Source organism: Pseudophryne corroboree, chromosome 3 (assembly GCF_028390025.1).
Source record: "Pseudophryne corroboree isolate aPseCor3 chromosome 3, aPseCor3.hap2, whole genome shotgun sequence".
Taxonomy (NCBI): Eukaryota; Metazoa; Chordata; class Amphibia; order Anura; family Myobatrachidae; genus Pseudophryne; species Pseudophryne corroboree.
This window is the reverse complement of record NC_086446.1, coordinates 461,690,502-461,712,571: the sequence shown is the minus strand read 5'-3', so window position 1 is coordinate 461,712,571 and position 22,070 is coordinate 461,690,502. Positions and strand designations below refer to the sequence as shown.

The window sequence follows — 22,070 nt, the reverse complement described above, 5'->3', positions numbered from 1 at the left end:
AGCAATCTGCTTATTTGAGAAGAAGACGTTTGAGGGAGTTCTAAAAGCTTGAATATTATAAGTGTCTGACTACAGCATGAGGATGGGAGTTACATAAAAAAGGTGCGGCATGAGAGAGATCCTGGGTGCATGAGTAAGTAGAGGTATACAGAGAGGAAGAGAGATTATATTTAGAGCAGCAGTAATTTATTTGCTGGATTTAATATACACTTGGCCTCGTAGGGAAACTTTTATTATATATTGAGCAAACTTCATGTCTAGCTTTCTGTTTAAAAAAAATAGCTCTATGGATTGTATAGCATTTGTGATTTAATATGTTTATAATTGCAGATGTCTTTAAGTGTAATCCAATAAAAGCCATGTTCTCATTACAGGTGTCAGTCTCACTATCAGCCTCATCATACTATTCTGTGTTCCAGTCTGCTGAGTTTTATGCATTGGCTTCTGTCCCAGTCACACATTATATGTGGGAATACAGTGATGGTAGCAAGCCTGTTATTACAACTCTTGGAGTGACAAGTCACAAAAGCAGTCTGCCTGGGCAATATACAGTCAAAGTGAAAGCAGAAGGGCAAGATCCTGCTGCAGAATTCACAGTGATCACGGCAGTGCCTGTAGACAGAGCAGAGCTGCATTGCCCTGAAGTGGTGCAAACAGGGCAAAACTTGGAGGTGTGGCTTGAAATTAACCAGGGCACAAATCTCCAAATAGTTTATGGGGTTCAACAACCAGATGGTCAGCATCTGACAGGTATGTGTAGCTACATATTTATTGAAAATTTGAAATTCATTTGTTTGCTAAAGTTCTATTTTGCTCACAGCTCTCTCCTCTCCAACCACCCTGCTCTTTTGAAATAGAATTTGTGTAATTTGCTTGAAAAAATCCTACACATTTGAGCCTGCACATATATTTTTGTTTTTTTAAATCCAGTCCATAAATGCATTTTTATTTTATCCTATATGGTGCTTCTGTCTGTATAATCAGGGATGGTCATAGACAAAATAGGCAGAAATCATGGTGTGGTTTCCTACACTGTGAATGCTGGATCATCATTAAATTGTACAGTTTAATTTATCACATACAATACAACCATCCAAGTTAATAAAGTAGTGAAGTTCTCATATCAGATTAAAAGTTTCTTGTAGCCTAACTATGACTTTCCACATTCGCAGTGTTGACTGTTTGATTATGTCTTCATTACATAGACAGTGTGTATGTCGACAATCAGAACATGTCAACATAATGGTGTTGACATTTTTTATTGTTGACACCCTGACTGGACCCCACAGTCCACAAATTGTGGGACAGCTGGCTTTCAGGAGAATGGCTTTCACTTTGAGCTGATTAGTTATACTGTATTTGCTTCCCAAACTCACTTCTGAGATTAACCGTATGTGCAGTCCTTCTGATAGCTGCCCATTGCAGTGCCAGAAGTGTATCCGGTTGCCAAGCACTGTGGGCCTAATTCAAGGTTGATTGCAAAATAACATTTTCCCCTAATGGGTAAAACCATGTGCAGTGCAGGTGGGGCAGTTATAACATGTACAGAGAAAGTTAGGTTTAGTTTGATTGTTTTGTTTCTGTGCAGGGTAAATATTAGCTGCTTTATTTTTACACTGCAATTTAGATTTCAGTTTGAACACACCCCACCCAAATCTAACTCTCTCTGCACATGTTATATCTGTCCCTCCTGCAGTGCACATAGTTTTGCCCATTAGAGGAAAATGTTATTTTTCAATCAACCTTGAATTAGGCCCTGTGTTCATTTCTGATAGCAACGAACAGACAAAATATCCTTACTGATATAGTGCAACAGCATAATGAATGTTGGTCATTCGCTTGTACATTCGCTTAGCAGACATGAAAGCAGATATAAAAGCAGACATAAAAGCAGATATAAATGCTGATATAGTTAGTCTGCCAATCACATCTGGTACATTCATAATTTCAGATAGTACCTGTATGGAGACATATAAACTTTGTATTGCCATATCAAAATAGCAAAAGTAACGCATAGTCATGATTAAGGCCCTTCGGCCATTTAGTATTTAATGTGACATTCCGGGAAAGTAGCCAGCTATGACCTATATGACCTATTTATGCAACCAAGTGCACACAAACAACTATTAGTTGCTAGTGTGGCCATAGCTTTACTTCAACTGATTATTAAAACAGTAATTGTAGCTACTGCCTTTTTGAACAAATGAGTTAGCGCTAAATCCATGTTATAGCTGTGGCGTTCAATACAGTGCACTGGATAAGTGGCTGTGGCGTTCAATACAGTGCACTGGATAAATGTCTGTGGCGTTCAATACAGTGCACTGGGTAAGTGGCTGTGGCGTTCAATACAGTGCACTGGATAAATGTTTGTGGCGTTCAATACAGTGCACTGGATAAGTGGCTGTGGCGTTCAATACAGTGCACTGGATAAATGTCTGTGGCGTTCAATGCAGTGCACTGGATAAGTGGCTGTGGCGTTCAATACATTGCACTGGATAAATGTCTGACTGTGGCGTTCAATACAGTGCACTGGATAAGTGGCTGTGGCGTTCAATACAGTGCACTGGATAAGTGGCTGTGGCATTCAATACAGTGCACTGGATAAGTGGCTGTGGCGTTCAATACATTGCACTGGATAAATGTCTGACTGTGGCGTTCAATACAGTGCACTGGATAAGTGGCTGTGGCGTTCAATACAGTGCACTGGATAAGTGGCTGTGGCATTCAATACAGTGCACTGGATAAATGTCTGTGGCGTTCAATACAGTGCACTGGATAAGTTTTAGGATTGTTGAGAATTTCTCCTTTAGAAGTGAAAGACTGACGGCTTGTATAAGAATAACAGTACTAGAACGCTGTAATTGTTCTTACTTTCAGATGATTCATCCTGTCCCCGTGGTGGAAGAATCTTCCAGGGTAATTTGCACTGCTATTGGTTAAATCAGGTGAAGGAGTCTCTGGTAAATGCGCGCCGTCGCTGTGCTTCAATACCTGGAGGGAAACTTGCCTACATAACCTCAGTGGATCAACTAACCTTCATACAGGAAACTTTCTCAGGGTGAGAGAGATAAGAAATGATGCTGATAGGATGGTGTTATGATATGTTGAAACTGGGCAGAAGTCTAGGCCTTTTATGTATGTCTCTTGCCTGTTATTATAGTAAGATAACCCGAGCCCGTAATTATGGTGGTTGTGTGGACGGTGCGTGGCACATAAAGCATTTGCTCTGTGGGTGAAGCAGGGGGCATATTGACCTGTGAACTATTTTATTTGTGTGCACTGCCAGCTGCTGTGTACCGTCCGTGGCAATGTATAATAACAGCAGTGAGCCCGACTTCTCCTCTGCCGAGCGCAACGCTGCCACTACACATTGCACCTGGCAGCGCTACAGTTGGCTGCCCCTTATGGTCCTCCTCCTCCACCATCTCCGCTGCAGTCTCTCTTGGGAATGGGTGAGATGTCATAACATCTTTCCCATAGTATTGAGGAGCACTGGGAGCCGGGGCAGCAGCAGACAGTGAGGCAGCGGCCGAGGAAATCACTCTGCAGGTATCAGGGGGTCAGGGATACTACTGAATTATTATTTCCTAAATGGATTTAACTTTCCCACAAATTTTGGGGGAATACAATTAATCAATTCATAAATTGAATTGTGTGGCATTCTGGCACAGTGCACCAAAATGTCTGGTTAAGGCTCTGAGATAACCTTATTTGATTTTAGATTATGGACATTGGGGGAACGTTACACAAAGGTTGGGGACATGTTCGATTTTGCTTCTAACCAAAATCGTATTATTCTCTACACAACATTAAAAGCACTAAACAATATTTTTTTCTATGAAACTGGTTAGTGCAAAATCATCTATCGGCTGCAATTGGTCACACTCCAGCTTTGTTTATGGTTAAACATCCCATTCACTATTTGTAGTCTGGGATCTGAGACACCTGTAATCCACACCTGTGTTTGTGCTATAACAACCAGACAGAGTGAACACGTGGCTATGTACGGATCTCTTCATGCCTCACATTGCATTTTCTGTCAGTGTCCAGTGCTCAACCCTGGTTGTCACATGAGTCAATGATGAGTCAGTCAGGCCTTTCTTATCCTGACTAAACAGTGAATTTACATTACGTAATAATCAATACAAGTTTGCAGTAAAATGATAGATTGTATTGTCTGTCACACAATACCACAAAAATAACAACTAAATAAATAAATTGATAAAAAAACATTAAAAGATTTGAGTAGTTATTAAAAATATAATATTTAAAATATTTTGAGACTGTTCTCACCCCCTGTACATCATAGTCCCCCATCCCCATCCTGCCATAATGAGATCTCTTGGTTACCTACAGCACCTGTCCAATTTAGCTGGCCCATCATAAATCTTTGGTAATGCATTGGGTCCCGGCACACAGACTTGGTAAGATTATGAACATTGGGCCTAATTCAGACCTGATCGCTGCTGTGTGTTTTCGCAAAGCAGGCGATCAGGTCTGAACTGCGCATGCGCCGGCACCGCAGTGCGCCGGCGCATGCCAGAGAAGCGATCGGTCGCTGGGATTGAGAAGGCGGACCGGCGGCATTTGGCCGCCATTTTGGGGGCGCGGTCCGGGCAACGCAGGCGTGCCTGGACCATGCGGGGGGCGGGCTGCGGCGGCTGTATGGTGTCACACGAAGCCGTTGCGACCCAGGAAGCGACGAGTAGCTCCCTGCCAGTGCACTGGAGCTGTGCTGGTAGGGAGCTTGTCCTCAGGTATAAAAGCATCGACGCCGTTCGATGCTTTTGCACCTGTGCGGGGGGGGGGGCAGAGCCAGACATGTGTGGCAGACTAGCCCTGTGCTGGCGTCCCCCCGCATGTCTGTGAAACTGATCGTGGATGTGCTAAATTTAGAACATCTACGATCAGGTCTGAATTAGGCCCATTGTTAGCAGTTTCTTAATCCTAATTGTTTAACGTGTTACAAACAGATAACAATTAAGTGCATATGAATACATGCGGTGCGGTGATCAGATAAATGAATTGTATATATATCTATTAGATAGTGATGGTAGTGATTCGAATAATGTACAAAGAGAAATTAAACAGGTTTATGAAACCTACAATGATGAATGCAGCAGAGTATCTATTTGTGTGGTGAATACCGTTGCAATGGGAAGAGATTATTATATAATTTTGAGTAGGTGGGGGGGACTAATGGTGGTCAGATGTTAGTCTAAAACGCAGGTTTTTTGCATGTGAACGTGCATTGACCTAGATACGGCTTATGTCTGAAAGGGTCTATCGGGGTGGCAGACCCAGATCCATGACCCCTGCTCTCTGTCCGAGTTTCTCCCCCGGACTGGCAACCCAGCTTAGATCAGAAAGGCACATCTCAGGTCTTAATGTCCCCTGTCACGCCTAAAATAAATTGATTGGCTGGGGACAGTAGCGCTTGGAGATGACATCATATCCAAGTGCCTACTGAATGCCGAAAGATCTATGTCCGGTGTGAATGATGGCAACTCGGAAATAACCTGTGTCATCATCCATGTTTGAAAGGGGTAGCTCCGTCTTCCAGCTGGGTTGTAGCTGGAATTTTCTGTGTGAAAGGGGTATTAGTTAGCTCTAACAAGATGGGTGAGCTTTAAAGGTAAAGGTGGCATTATGGAGTAAGGTTAGTAAGGGGCAGGGGAAAAAAAGAGCAATAATGGGATGTGGGGGTGGTGTGAGCCATGGGCTGATGAAAAATTTTATTTTGATCAATTTTAATTTTTTGGTATTACTGTGTGGTGCCAGTTATCGGAGTGAAAAAGTAAGTATAGTATGGATGTATAGATAATAACATTTGTACAAGTGAGTTGATGCACTTTGAAGTTGGAGGAAGGAAGAATGAAAGTCAATATACTGTAAGGAAGACATTTTATTTTACATAAATAGTGATGGATAGTCTCCCCACCAGTTTTGATCTGGGCTCAGGCAGTAAGCTAGTGTAACTCAGTAATTCAAGAGACAGACATATGTTATAGCTATTATTAAGACTTAGATCATCATATGTTAAGCAAACAAAAACAAAAATTAAATCCCATACGAAAATGGGCAGTACTAGATGGACCTATAACTTCCACTCTACCTGCTATGTATCTATATGTTGTGTTAGACTCCCTGTCCCAGAGGAATGTAATCACACCACTCTCACACACAGATGGGTCAAAAATAATATGGAATGTGTGCTAAATTGTCTTCTCTGTCAGTGTCACTTATACACAGTGTGATGTCTGTCTATCTAACAGGAATTCTCCAGTGTGGCTCAATATCTCCCAGCCTCTGAAACAAGATGATGGGAGTACCCTGACTGTGCCAAGCTCAGATGGTCAGGAAATAGCGCAGGAGTGCACGCGTCTGCCATTAATACCCGGGCAAATCTATCAGAGAAGCTCCTGCTTAGTGAAGGCACCTTCTGTTTGTGAGTGCAGAGCTGGAGGTCAGTATCTAACTATGGGCCCGATTTATCTTTGGACACATCTGAGATGCATTCGCATTCACCCGGGGCTGCTGTAGTGTGCAGGACCAGCAGTGCAAACGCGCAGGCCAGGGAGATATGATCGCATATTAGTCTGATTGACAGGCAGAGGCGTTCACGGGCTGCGACGCAGCGTGACAATGAAAATGGGGGTTGGTTCAGGGAGGCCGTGTGACATCACACGCGGCTGCTGCGACCTGAAAAATGGCAGCGCTGCGGGCATTTGCATGCTGGTCGACTTTGCCCTGTGCTGGGCGGCCCCCAGCATGCGATCGCAGCCAGTTGATGTTTTGCTATTTTAGCTGAAAAACTGAAGCTGAACAAGGTCTAATGTAACTTCTTGCTGCAACTAACAGATCTAAGGAGGAGTTGGAGGAAGTAGGGATCATTGATCCCTTTGAAAAGACCTGCAAATAACCTTAAACTTCACTTCCAAATTAGACTTGTTTGTCATAATGCAAATGGAAAATTACAAGCATATGATTAAACATCTTAAAGAGGCCAGGACAAGCTATATATTGTTTTGGCATATGTACGACCTATTTCTCTAAGCAGTTTCCACTCTGTTCTAGTGAAAGTCCAAGTAATTGATGAGATCTAGGAACATTTCAGAGTGATAATATTGTTTGTATCTACAATACAGAGTGATTATATGCAGGAATCATTTTGGGAATATTGGACAAAATAACATAATTTTACATGTGTTTACTGGAATAATTGCCAGGATGATGTACTGTAGGTACACAATGTGAAAATGCTTATTTATGTACACACAGCTGTTATCTTTTATTAGTACTGTAACCTGTAGTCTTCCTCTACACCTGTGATGCATTTTGATCCAGGAATAACAAACAAAGTTCCAGAGAGGAAGTACATATATTGGTACAGGGGTTAAAAAGGGGGGGGGGGGGGGACACGAGTTCTACCACCTATAATGGTAGGGGGAACTAGTTCCACCACCTCCATTGCCTTGCACAGTAACTCCAACAGAAAAGCCTACCCCATCACCTACATCAGTAGATGATGCAGGCGGTGTTAGTGTTACTGACGAGCTGCAGCCACCTCCCTCTTCCTCAGGTCCTGGTGGATCCATGGTCCTCCTCCATTTATAGTCCACCTCTTCTGGCACTCACACACGCTGTGTCTGTTGGACAGCATTCATCCCCTCCTCAGGTCCCAGTGCTTCCCTTTCCGTCACAGCGTATGTGATGTCATGCTGCCACCGCTGCTGAAATGAAGAAGACCCATGAAGAGGAGCAGGCTCTGTGTATCTAGAAGACAAAATGAGAGGGGGAACTAGGGACAAGAGAGGTGGGGAAGCTGCTGGAGGGATAGAGGGCATGGAGCTGCAGGAGTGACAGAGGCAGAGATGTGTATTAGGGACACGACTGTTGGCATTATGTGTACAAGCTGCACTACTGTGGTCATTATGTGTAAGGGGCACTACTATTGTGGGCATTATGTGAGATCAATGTACCTTTATAAAGTATGGGAAGGAGGGCACTAATTTATAGGGGGGGTAAAAACAGTAGCACTGGCCCTGGTTCCACTTAATGTGAGGATGGGGGGTAGGTGACGGGGTAAATTAGTTCCACCACCTCTCCAGGACCACTTTAAGCCCTGTATAAATAGATATATTGAGCTTTGTGGTACAGAACTCCAGATATATTGCACTTAATTGTACATAAATATTTATATGTGCTAATCATTCATCAGATATTTGACTATATGAAATTGTTACTGAGTGGATGTACCAAATCTATAATATTTTTGGTACAATGGGCAGTGGTCTTACATCTTTTGGAGTCCCAGTCTTCACATTACCCCAGACCCTAGGGTAACTTTCAAATGGTTAGTGTATGAACCGGGTGCTAATCTGTGTGCGACCACATTGAAGAACGAATAATTTGAAACTCAAAATGTCAAAGGGGAATTAGGTTATAGGAATTTAAAAAATAAACCTCCCCTGTAAACATTTGATGCTCTGTTAGCTCTATCTAAATGGCATAACCAATTAATAACCAATTAATAAAATACACTGGTTTATTAAAAATATGTGTTAGCTCTATGCACATGGCATAACACATACAAACAATAGAAAAGAATGATGATTGTGCAAGGTAAAATGGATCGTACCATACAAGCCCTGAGGACGAAACCTAGGCCTCGAAATGCGTTGTCCATTTACACCAAGGTCCCCGACTCCACACGCTTGTGGACACCTTTATTGGATTTACAACCAGTGACTGCCCAGGAGTCAATAGCATGGTGAAGCTAGCCCAGTACGATCCATTTTACTTTGCACAATCATGCTTCTTTTTTATTATTTGTATGTGTTATACCATGTACATAGAGTTAACCCATGTTTTTAATGATTAAATTGTCTTACTCATTTGTTTTAAATCACTGTATTTTATTAATTGGTTATACCATTTATATAGTGCTAAACGAGCATTAAATGTTTACAAGGGAGGTTTATTTGTGAAATTCCTATAACTTAATTCCCCCTTGACATCTTGAGTTTCAAATTATTAGTTCTTCAATGTGGTCGCACACAGATTAGCACCTAGTTTATACACTAATCATTTGAAAATTGTCTTGCAAACTGGTGGGCATTTGGAGGGACCCCCGTCCGAGTAAGACCCAGCCAGCTCCTATCTTTGTGGTAGCACCAATTTGAGTCTCCACCCACCCAAAGCACAGGGTGTCCACTGTCCGCAAGAGCTCTAGTGCTTTTCAGCATGACCGATAGAGGCACATGTCTTGTGCTGGACAAACTGCAGCTGGTTTTCCCTATAGCAGGGGTCACCACGCCCATAGTCTCCCTGTGTTAGTGATCATAAGCCCATGTAGTCTAACACTGAGGCAATGTGAGGGTTTAAGGAGTCCAAGCTGCCCATTTTATACCCATTATTTATTTACACAGTGAACTAACAGTTACATTTATAGGATGTGGCCAGATCTCAGTCATATCTTAGCAAGCGCAGAATTCAATGCCTTTTGCTGAAGAGGAATGGATACATAACAAGGGACACCAATTTAAAATACACCCTCTTCACCTCATTACAGTAATGTTGCCCTGAAAAGATCTCTTTTCTGCACTGGTCTGGCACATAGTGGATACAATGCTGCTTTTACTACAGTCATTTTATTTACTCGTTAGTAAATGTATTATTTTTGCCCCTTTCTTTTCTCCATATACCTTAATGTCTCCAGTGCACCTTCCTGATGTTCCGGTGTATGTGGTAGGTAATCCTGTTTTCGATGACATTGACACAGAAAATGCCACATTATTGCCTGTTCTTGAAGATCCACAAAGCGATATTGAAGTAAGTTTGCTAGTAACGCTTTTCATTAGCATTATATGAAGAATGGATGCTTTTTTATTGACTTCTCATATGTTTATCCTGATTGCCCATATACAGATCTCTGTGCGAGGGTGCAAATACAGAGCATTCACACGCAGACCATGCACATATGTGAATTTACACATTTTTATGTATCTCTGTCCTATTCTGAGCTGGATAGAACTTGTCCGGATCTGTCTTTCCATTAAATTGGGCATAGGCAATGCAAAAACACGGACTGAGTTGTGGGGGTGTCATGTCATGGGGTATCCGTTCAGATGGTCGACAATGTTAAGTTTGACACTCATTAGGTCGACCACTATTGGTTGATATTGACATGGTCGACATGGACAGATGGTCGACACATGAAAAGGTCAACATGAGTTTTTCACATTTTTTTTCTTTTTTGGAAGTTTTTCATACTTTACGATCCACGTGGACTATGGTTGGGAATGGTAACCTGTGCCGAGCGCAGCGGGGCACCTTGCCGAAGCATGGCGAGTGAAGCGGTACACTAATTGGGGTTCCCCATCACTTTACGCAGAAAATGGCACCAAAAAAAGTAATAAAAAAAAATATGTCGACCTTTTCAGGTGTCGACCATTAGTCCGTGTCGGCCATGTCAATGTTGACCAATAGTGGTCGACCTAATGAGTGTCAACATTAACATTGTCGACCATTTATACCGGAACCATGTCATGGGCATGTGTCTAAAGCTCTATGTGATTCTGAGTGGGGCGTACAGGGAAGGGAAGCCTGTTGCTGACGTATCTCTTGCAGCTAATATGGGGCTGGTGCAAGTGCCAATACTAATTATGCTGGATGCAGCAGTTGGCATAAAATCAGTGTGCTTCTCGCATGCAGACACACAAACTAACGTGTTTCCTAATGCGCCTTAGCATAAGGTATACAGGCCGGGTTGTACCAAGGACAAAAATGCAGGCAAAACTCTGAGAATGTAGTTTTCAGAGTTTTGGCCACATTTCCATATGTATCAATCTCTGGATTGTGATACATTCTGGACTTGGACACAGGGGGCAATGCCATCTATAGAAGATGTTATCCAATGGAAGCCTATGGACTTCTTTTCGCACTTGCATCTGAGAAGGATCCAATTGAATCCCTCCCAGTTTACCTCTTAGCTCGCATGTCATCCGGCACAAGTGCAGAAGGACCACCGGATCATAAACCTAGATGTCTTGTTATCTCAAAGGGCATCTCTTATCGTGAGAGCTGTTCTTTAAGATTTTAATCATATTTCTAGGTACATATTGGTGTTATTAATGCTGGTATATACCCGATATATGGCGGGATGTATCGCATCACGGATATCATGTGTAGCACATCCTGCCCTAAATCAGGCAGCTGCCCCACAAATACAGCCATTCAGTATCAGCCCCAAAGGTCACTCCTTGGTGGTAGGAAATCATTTTGTAACTCACAGCACAATCTATAGAAAATAGAGTGTAATGTACGTTATAAAATATACACAAATCTAACTATACATAATTGATGGAAGTGACATCTTATCAGAGAAAACTTTATCTAAAAAAGAAAATACTTTTCTGTTAAAAACCCCAAAACAAAAACATGTTAGTGCAATGGCTCTAAAAACTTGTGCACTATATGAAAAATGCTGATTAGTGACACAATAATAATGTTCTCCTGTGTCTCCACTTTACTGTAGATAATGATATTTCCTGGCCTTTGGTTTAGCCATTCTGGGTCTCTTCTTGCTTTGGATTTGGGAGTTCACCCTTTGCAGTATGAGCTGCAGGCTCGAGTTCAGATTCTGCGCCCATTTTGCAGCCCAGAGCTACATTTGCTTCCACCTGGTAGGTTATGTGCAGAGAAATATAAAGCAATGTATTTAGTAGCAGTTGCACATACAATTTAATACAAAGTTAGCTGAAGGCAGAAGTTCATCTTCAACTTTAGGCACTATAGTGCCCATAGTGAGTTTCATTACCTTACCAGTAAGGAGTATGAAGAAAGCTGGACCGGGATGTAGTGAAGTCCGAGTTCGATGGGTGTGCGGGATGCCGGCCGAGCTCGAAAGTTTTTTAAAGGGCCAATCTTGTACAAGGCTAAACCATGCATTGTACATGATTTTAAAAAAACATCTGAGTTCGGCTGGCATCCAGCATGGTCGCCGAACTCGGACTTCATTACATCCTGGCCCTAATGTCTACCACAAAATACATACCTTTTTAATTTTATGTGCAAATAATTTAATTGATAGCTTTTTTTGTAGTAGTTTTTTAAATAACTGCAATGCAATCTGTAACACTTCCCTCTTATTTATTTGTATTCATGAAGGTTGTGAATTAATGAAGTCTCCATTTGCTACATGCTATCCACAGCCCTTGTGTAACACAACAGGGGGATGTCCAAGTGGGAAACAGTGGTGTCCACTTACTGAAAACTGCCTCAGGCTTGACCATCCCTGTAGTACTTACTCCTCCAAGGACTACCCTTACCCTCCTCGATACATAGGTAGCCCACCATTGTACTCACCAGTCGCTGACATGCTGCTGCATTTCTCTCCTAGCAACAAAAGGAGAAACATTCAAGTAAGTATATATTACTGTGTTACTGGCTACATCACTTTTATAACTGAAATATGGGGCCAAATTGACAGTATGCTTTTAATTCCCATTCATGATTGCTGGCTGTGTAATTAGTATGCCTTATAACAAACGCTTTTAAAGGCAGGGTCTGAGAAATGGTGAAAAGCCCTAAGTCAGCTTTTTAGTAAAGGAAGACAGGGCTGTTACGTTGGCAACGCGGCCGGTACACTGGGGGGCAGAACACACCATGCTCACCTGCGGTCGCAACCTGTCCTGCTCTGCCGCCAGGCTCCTGCAAATTGTAGTATGATTAACACATGGTTATATACATGTGGGCAGCATAGTACTACAGGTTAAGTATCCTATATCCAAATATTCCGAAATACGGAATATTCCGAAATACGGACTTTTCCGAGTGAGAGTGAGATAGTGAAACCTTTGTTTTTTGATGGCTCAATGTACACAAACTTTGTTTAATACACAAAGTTATTAAAAATATGTATTAAATGACCTTCAGGCTGTATGTATAAGGTGTATATGAAACATAAATGAATTGTGTGAATGTAGACACACTTTGTTTAATGCACAAAGTTATAAAAAAATATTGGCTAAAATGACCTTCAGGCTGTGTGTAAGGTGTATATGTAACATAAATGCATTCTATGCTTAGATTTAGGTCCCATCACCATGATATCTCTTTATGGTATGCAATTATTCCAAAATACGGAAAAATACAATATCCAAAATACTTCTGGTCTCAAGCATTTTGGATAAGGGATACTCAACCTGTATATACTAGGGGTGTGCAATTAGTTTGCGGATGTGCAGTGCATAGGTACATAAGACACAATCTGACTGGTTGTGAACTGTAATCTGACTAAATTTATTGTGACATGTCATGGCACAGAACCCTATATAAGCAGCACTGCACACTGAAGAAGTCAGCATGTTCACTTCCTTCACACACTTGTTATGGAGCTCAACAGAGGCCACTGGAGAGCCATGATCTTCTACAAGTACAAGTGTGGTCTGCAACAGCAGGAGAGTTGTGACTGACTGTGAGATGCTTTTGGGGCGGAAGCACCGTCTCAAACCACTGTGTTTGAGTGCTGTGCAGAATTTTGTCGAGGAAAGCAGTCCCTGTAAGACGAGGAGTGCTGTGGCCAACCTGTATCTGCCATCATTGCAGGCAACATTGCTGCTGTGCGGGCCATAATTGAGGTGGATGCCAGGGATACCATGGCCCAGTTAAAGAAGGAGATAGGCATCTCATTGGGAAGCATCCGCTTGATATGCCACAAAAAACAAACAAACAAACAGGTTTCTGTATGCTGGATGCCCCATCAGTGGACTCAAGAGCAAAATGAGGCTCGGGTGATTTGGTGCCGCAACAAACTGACAATGTTTGATGGCGATCACTCAAACACTGTCTGGAAGATCATCAGTGCTGATTAATTCTGGATCTACAGTTTTTCCCTCAAAACCAAACAACAGGCCCACTGGACCCCAGTTGGAGGTGCGCCACCACAGAAGTTCCGACGTGAGTGCAGCATGGTCAAGCAGATGGTGGAAGTGTTTTGTGTCTAAGACTGCTCATATAGCTACCACACTACTCGTGCAGCAGCCCAACATGTCCCTCTCAAACAGGGGTGTATATACCAATTAGCACTCACACACACACACAAGGGGAACCAGTCGAGGGAGGGTGTCGTCTAAGGGAGGGCACCACCTAATGATGCCAACGGCAGCTAAAGGGTAGAATCCAGCGCTGTAACTAGGGGCGGGAGAGTTGTGCCACTCTGTGGACAGCACTTTCTTCTGGCTAGCAAGGTAACTAGAACAGCACCCTGCAGCCATTATTATAGCAGCAGTCTCTGTGCAGCCGCTTGGGGCGTCCTTAGGACGCTTTGGGCAGTGCTGCACTTCCTGATGCTTCCAGCACACGGCACTGCTGCCATGTGACACAACACTAAATAGAGGCAGGAAAAAAAAGGTATGATAGAGAAGAGACGAAAATATTGCAAATGAGTCATGTAAGATAAAGAAGCTAAGGTATGAAGGAGAATAAAAAATGTGGGTAATGAGAGTAGAGTGAAAGAAAAGAGTAAGGCACCTGAGAGAGTAAAGAAAAGGAGGTGAGGAGTAAGGTATGTGAGAGAGAAAAGGCGAGTAAAGGGGGTACACACGGAGAGATTCTGACTATATAACTTACCTCACATGCACCCATCCCAGAATAAGATAGATTCCGGGGGTTGGAAGTGGTGGGCAATGCCATGTTCAGATGGCATTGCCCAAGAGAGACCTACCTATGGGATCCTTTTGGATCCCTGCCAGAGGGATGCATATGTTATGTGAGCAATAAGAAAGGAAAGTGCGTTATATGATAGAGACAAGAAAGGAAGACAAGTAAGAAATGAGACTAAAGTATAAAGACTAACAGGAAAGGTGACACACCTTTGATAAAGCTGCAGGTTTATGCAGTGAAGCGCGTCAATGCGACTACTGCCCCTATCAGAACTTGGAGATATCAGAGCCCGAACTACCCCCTGGAACTTTTCTGGAATCCTTTGGGACTTTATTGTGAGGAATCCATCTTTTAACACCTATGATGTACCATCTACACCGTATTGCATGAGGACTTTACCTGGGATCATTACCTACTGAAGTAAGCTTTCCTCTAGCGGTGAATTAGCAACTATACCATTGACTGGACCTCTTTTCAAATTGTAGTAGATCAAATGAGAGCGCATATAAAGTGGATACATTTAAAAAATTTAATTCACATAAAAATATTACATATACATTAAAATGTAACTGCTAAACACCTCCTGTGAAGTAATGAAGCACAACTGATATGTGGAATTGTAGCAATGTATAACATCCGGAGTGCCAGAGTTCAAATGATTGATATCCAATATAAAGTTATATAATGCCACAGAATATGAAGAAGTTGATATTGAAACATTGTGGCTACTTAAACATGGTAACAATGTTCACCTCAAGTAATGAATTCAGTGCTCACCGCTGTAGGGGTCCCTTTCTGAAACTCCCAATTTGCAGATCAGCGGTGATATTGAAACACAGGCTGCAGTTGACACAGTTGAGATGGAAACATAGGTTAGTGCACAATAACCCTGTGAAATGGCTCCAATAGTAAACAGCTGTCAAAAGTGCAGGCATCAGGGTAACACATCTGAGTTAGTGTGCTCCGCAGCTGGATGTTTAAAGCTGGAGTAATGCAGTGGTTTGTTTCAAGGCTGGCGAGTCACACAGCAGAGCGGCTGTCAGGGTCTGGCCGCCAAGACAGGGCTTCGTAGCAGCGGTGCGGCACAGAGCCATGGAGCGTTTGGAAGTAAAGGCAAAGTGGCTGGCATCCATTGGTCGCTGGGACAGAAATCACAGCCGTAATGCGGCGCACAGCTGTAGAGCACTTGAAGGTGAAAGGACCAAAGGGATAGCGCTGGTATGTTTTAGATGGCAATCTACAGATGAAAATCTTCAGCTCCACAGGGGGTGACCCTTAACGCGTTTCTCCGCTCTAGCTGTGAAGCGATTTCATCAGAAGGAATGGATGAATTAGTCTCCAGCAGATCCAGTATTTCACTGGTCAGCTAACCAATCCACACAAAGTGCAGCAATTATATGTTGCAGGTGTGCAGTTTTAGAATAGACTTTAGTGCTCAAAAGTAGACAAAAAATTACAAATAGATAATAATACAATACAAAGATACATTTTATATAAACAATTAGAACTTTTAAACAAAAATATACAGAAAACAAACATAGTTCAATGATTTATTACTTTAAAAACGGCATCACCGCAGCTTTGAATGTTTAATGAATACTGTAGTATCATTAGACCAACTTCAAGTATTACTAGAATCTTATTGATGTATATATGAGCGTTATGGCACAGTGCACCAATTCCTGGGTCAAGTATATAGCAAGACCTGGGTTCAAACCCAGCTACAGACTAATACATTTTCTATTTTGTTGTGATATATAATTATTATTTTTATATATTTAAATATAGTATTGAATATTAGATATATCCAAATGCGGACTACAAACTAAAACACATATGAGTGTATAAAAATAAGTATACCATTCACCATGAATGGTGAAAAACTATTTAGATCAGATTCCCAAATAGTAAGTAATAAAGAATGATGATCAATTTCCCAAGTAAATAGAGAATATATTAGGCACTGATAAGTCTCATGATCACTGATATCAATATAATGGGCAAAACAAAAAAAAGAAAAAGAAAGAAAAGAAAAAAGAAAAAAATCCAGACAGTTAAATGAATGGCAGCATTAGACCAACTTCAATTAATTTACAATCAGAATAATAGCTAAGTTGGAGCTGTGGCTCAGTGCATTGGTGCTTGAGTCGAGTATACAGCAGGACCGGGGTTCAAATCCAAGTGCAGACCAATTTAATTTTCCTATTTTAATTGAATATATAATTGATCTTTTGAATTTTTTAAATATGATATTGCATACAACCAAGCTATAAACTACACCACTTGAGTATAAATGAATACAGATACACCATCCACCCTAGATGGAACAGAATCTGTTTATATCCAATTCCCTAATAATAAATAGTAGGGAATTGGACAACTACTCAAGTAATCAAAGGTGTTGGGACAATAATAAGGTTCAGACTTAATAGTATCAATATAATGACCACATACAAAGGAAGAAGAAAAAACAGACAGAATAATTACAGAGGCAGGAATAGAGAAATAATATAACAAGTATATTTGCAAAAATTATGATGAGGGATGGATAGGAATTTTTACGCCAACACAACATGCTAAGGGAATAATAAGAAAGAGATACACCACAGGGTATAACTCAGCGCGGCAGCAAGAGGAAAATGTGTGATATTATCCATTAAATATTATTGAGTTCAATAGACTCATTCAGACCCGAAGGAAATAGAGTGCCTAAAGAATAGATCCAGAAGGCTTCTCTTTTGCAAAGAAGGTTAAATCTATTACCTCCTCTCACTGTCGCTCTGATGGTTTCTATGTCTTGTAAATGTAAAACATTAATTTCTCTTACGTCCTAGAGGATGCTGGTGACTCCAAAAGGACCATGGGGTATAGACGGATCCGCAGGAGCTTGGGCACACTATAAAGACTTAAACTGGGTGTGAACTGGCTCCTCTCTCTATGCCCCTCCTCCAGACCTCAGTTAGACTTTGTGCCCAGGAGTGAATGTACACACACTAGGGGAGCTCTACTGAGTTTCTCTGAAAGACTTTATGTTAGGTTTTTTGTTTTCAGGAAGACCTGCTGGCTACAGGCTCCCTGCAGCGTGGGAGTGAGGGGGGAGAAGCAGGACCTACTTCTTCTTAGTTCAAGGGCTCTGCTTCTCGGCTACTGGACACCATTAGCTCCAGAGGGTTCGATCACTTGGTGCGCCTAGCTGCTTGTTCCCGGAGCCGCGCCGTCAACCCCCACACAGAAGACAGAAGACAGAAGCCGGGTGAGTATTAGAAGAACAGAAGACTTCAGGACGGCAGAAGACTTCAGTAACGGTACAGCGCAGCGGTCGTGTTGCGCTCCATGCTCCCACACACCAACGCACTCACAGGGTGCAGGGTGCTGGGGGGGGGGGGGGGGGAGCGCCCTGGGCAGCAGGTTACTGATTTTTTTCAAACAAGGCTGGCATTAAAAGGTTTTCTCGGTGCCTGAGCACCGTGTCCCATACCTCCGCCAGCATAGCGCATCAGACGCACCAGTGACTCCCGCGCCGACGGCTCATGAGGATGCAGGGCGCAGGGGGGGGGGGGCGCCCTGGGCAGCATGTTGTACACTGGTTTCAGGTGTAAACTATATATATTAGTCAGTGTCCCGTCGCCCGCCAGTATGAAGCAGCGCTACGTGCCACTTCTCCCGCGCCGAAGGCTCACGAGGGTGCAGGGCGCAAGGGGGGGGGGGGGGGCGCCCTGTGCTGCATGATAAACACTGTTTTAACGGTGTGGACCTTATATACAGTGTGTAGACACTGTATAAGGTCTCCCGCTGGGAAAGAGAAGGCATATTTTAGCGGGTTGAAGCGCCGAGAAGGGGCGGGGCTTCACCCTCACAACTCTTTCAGCACCATTTTCCTCCATGTCCCCGCCGTTGTTCAATCGTGAGGGGGGCACAGTGTTTAGATTATAACACTTAGGGGCTTAAATGGGAGTATGCCATGTACCCTGGGTTTCCCTGGTCAGAATGCCACTATACCTTTTTAATCGACATATGTCGACAGGATTCCGTATTCTGTCACTAAAGGGGGATCGCTGTCGGCTTCATTGATGCCTATTGGTCCTCGAAGCAGTTTATGCAGTGTCAGCAGGTCGGTAGTTGATTACTTGGCTAAAGGGAACACTATTTGGGTGACACAGTTGTATGCGGGCAATCCCTGTCGGCACCAACTGTTTTTACTGAGAGTAACTTAACAGGCTGTAACTGCCTTAAGTCAGTATGTATGTATATATATATATATATGTATTTGTATATATATGTTTGATACAGTTCCTTGGGCATGTAACTCAAGCACTGATATGGTAGTAGGTGGGAGAGCTGTAGAAAGGTTATTTAGGTATTTTCTACTCGGACCTCTCGGGGCCGCCAGATGGTTATTTAACTGGTTACTACTCCCGGTTTGTCGACAAATACTAGGGTTTATTATTTATTTATTTATTACCAGTTATTTATATAGCGCACACATATTCCGCAGCGCTGTACAGAGAGGTTTCTGTTGACCATATGGTTTCCGGTCTGATCTACACCTGGGGCATGTCAGCACACAGTCATACACATACGTAGAGATGTGCACTTGAAATTTTTCGGGTTTTGTGTTTTGGTTTTGGGTTCGGTTCCGCGGCCGTGTTTTGGGTTCGACCGCGTTTTGGCAAAACCTCACCGAATTTTTTTTGTCGGATTCGGGTGTGTTTTGGATTCGGGTGTTTTTTTCAAAAAACCCTAAAAAACAGCTTAAATCATAGAATTTGGGGGTCATTTTGATCCCAAAGTATTATTAACCTCAAAAACCATAATTTCCACTCATTTTCAGTCTATTCTGAATACCTCACACCTCACAATATTATTTTTAGTCCTAAAATTTGCACCGAGGTAGCTGTGTGAGTAAGATAAGCGACCCTAGTGGCCGACACAAACACCGGGCCCATCTAGGAGTGGCACTGCAGTGTCACGCAGGATGGCCCTTCCAAAAAACACTCCCCAAACAGCACATGACGCAAAGAAAAATTAAAGAAAAAAGAGGTGCAAGATGGAATTGTCCTTGGGCCCTCCCACCCACCCTTATGTTGTATAAACAGGACATGCACACTTTAACCAACCCATCATTTCAGTGACAGGGTCTGCCACACGACTGTGACTGAAATGACGGGTTGGTTTGGACCCCCACCGAAAAAGAAGCAATTAATCTCTCCTTGCACAAACTGGCTCTACAGAGGCAAGATGTCCACCTCATCATCATCCTCCGATATATCACCGTGTACATCCCCCTCCTCACAGATTATCAATTCGTCCCCACTGGAATCCACCATCTCAGCTCCCTGTGTACTTTGTGGAGGCAATTGCTGCTGGTCAATGTCTCCACGGAGGAATTGATTATAATTCATTTTAATGAACATCATCTTCTCCACATTTTCTGGAAGTAACCTTGTACGCCGATTGCTGACAAGGTGAGCGGCGGCACTAAACACTCTTTCGGAGTACACACTTGTGGGAGGGCAACTTAGGTAGAATAAAGCCAGTTTGTGCAAGGGCCTCCAAATTGCCTCTTTTTCCTGCCAGTATAAGTACGGACTGTGTGACGTGCCTACTTGGATGCGGTCACTCATATAATCCTCCACCATTCTTTCAATGGGGAGAGAATCATATGCAGTGACAGTAGACGACATGTCCGTAATCGTTGACAGGTCCTTCAGTCCGGACCAGATGTCAGCATCAGCAGTCGCTCCAGACTGCCCTGCATCACCGCCAGCGGGTGGGCTCGGAATTCTGAGCCTTTTCCTCGCACCCCCAGTTGCGGGAGAATGTGAAGGAGGAGATGTTGACAGGTCGCGTTCCGCTTGACTTGACAATTTTCTCACCAGCAGGTCTTTGAACCCCAGCAGACTTGTGTCTGCCGGAAAGAGAGATCCAAGGTAGGTTTTAAATCTAGGATCGAGCACGGTGGCCAAAATGTAGTGCTCTGATTTCAACAGATTGACCACCCGTGAATCCTTGTTAAGCGAATTAAGGGCTCCATCCACAAGTCCCACATGCCTAGCGGAATCGCTCCGTGTTAGCTCCTCCTTCAATGTCTCCAGCTTCTTCTGCAAAAGCCTGATGAGGGGAATGACCTGACTCAGGCTGGCAGTGTCTGAACTGACTTCACGTGTGGCAAGTTCAAAGGGCAGCAGAACCTTGCACAACGTTGAAATCATTCTCCACTGCGCTTGAGACAGGTGCATTCCACCTCCTATATCGTGCTGAATTGTATAGGCTTGAATGGCCTTTTGCTGCTCCTCCAACCTCTGAAGCATATATAGGGTTGAATTCCACCTCGTTACCACTTCTTGCTTCAGATGATGGCAGGGCAGGTTCAGGCGTTTTTGGTGTTGCTCCAGTCTTCTGTACGTGGTGCCTGTACGCCGAAAGTGTCCCGCAATTCTTCTGGCCACCGACAGCATCTCTTGCACGCCCCTGTCGTTTTTTAAAAAATTCTGCACCACCAAATTCAAGGTATGTGCAAAACATGGGACGTGCTGGAATTTGCCCAGATTTAATGCACACACAATATTGCTGGCGTTGTCCGATGCCACAAATCCACAGGAGAGTCCAATTGGGGTAAGCCATTCCGCGATGATCTTCCTCAGTTGCCGTAAGAGGTTTTCAGCTGTGTGCGTATTCTGGAAACCGGTGATACAAAACGTAGCCTGCCTAGGAAAGAGTTGGCGTTTGCGAGATGCTGCTACTGGTGCCGCCGCTGCTGTTCTTGCGGCGGGAGTCCATACATCTACCCAGTGGGCTGTCACAGTCATATAGTCCTGACCCTGCCCTTCTCCACTTGTCCACATGTCCGTGGTTAAGTGGACATTGGGTACAGCTGCATTTTTTAGGACACTGGTGACTCTTTTTCTGAGGTCTGTGTACATTTTCGGTATCGCCTGCCTAGAGAAATGGAACCTAGATGGTATTTGGTACCGGGGACACAGTACCTCCAACAAGTCTCTAGTTGGCTCTGCAGTAATGATGGATACCGGAACCACGTTTCTCACCACCCAGGATGCCAAGGCCTCAGTTTTCCGCTTTGCAGCAGGATGACTGCTGTGATATTTCATCTTCCTCGCAAAGGACTGTTGGACAGTCAATTGCTTGGTGGAAGTAGTAAAAGTGGTCTTACGATTTCCCCTCTGGGATGACCATCGACTCCCAGCAGCAACAACAGCAGCGCCAGCAGCAGTAGGCGTTACACGCAAGGATGCATCGGAGGAATCCCAGGCAGGAGAGGAATCGTCAGAATTGCCAGTGACATGGCCTGCAGGACTATTGGCATTCCTGGGGAAGGAGGAAATTGACACTGAGGGAGTTGGTGGGGTGGTTTGCGTGAGCTTGGTTACAAGAGGAAGGGATTT

General features: G+C 43.3%; 1 protein-coding gene across 1 annotated transcript in view; it reads left to right on the top strand.

Moving 5' to 3' along the window:
* The window catches only part of LOC135057308 (polycystin-1-like), a 191,282-nt gene that overhangs the window by 11,008 nt on the left and 158,204 nt on the right, over positions 1 to 22,070 (top strand). Inside the window, exons 3-8 of the mRNA XM_063963198.1 lie at positions 375 to 750; positions 2,878 to 3,058; positions 6,276 to 6,466; positions 9,722 to 9,834; positions 11,540 to 11,687; positions 12,172 to 12,425. Coding sequence (XP_063819268.1) covers positions 375 to 750; positions 2,878 to 3,058; positions 6,276 to 6,466; positions 9,722 to 9,834; positions 11,540 to 11,687; positions 12,172 to 12,425 — 1,263 coding nt within the window. The remainder of the gene's footprint in view (positions 1 to 374; positions 751 to 2,877; positions 3,059 to 6,275; positions 6,467 to 9,721; positions 9,835 to 11,539; positions 11,688 to 12,171; positions 12,426 to 22,070) is intronic.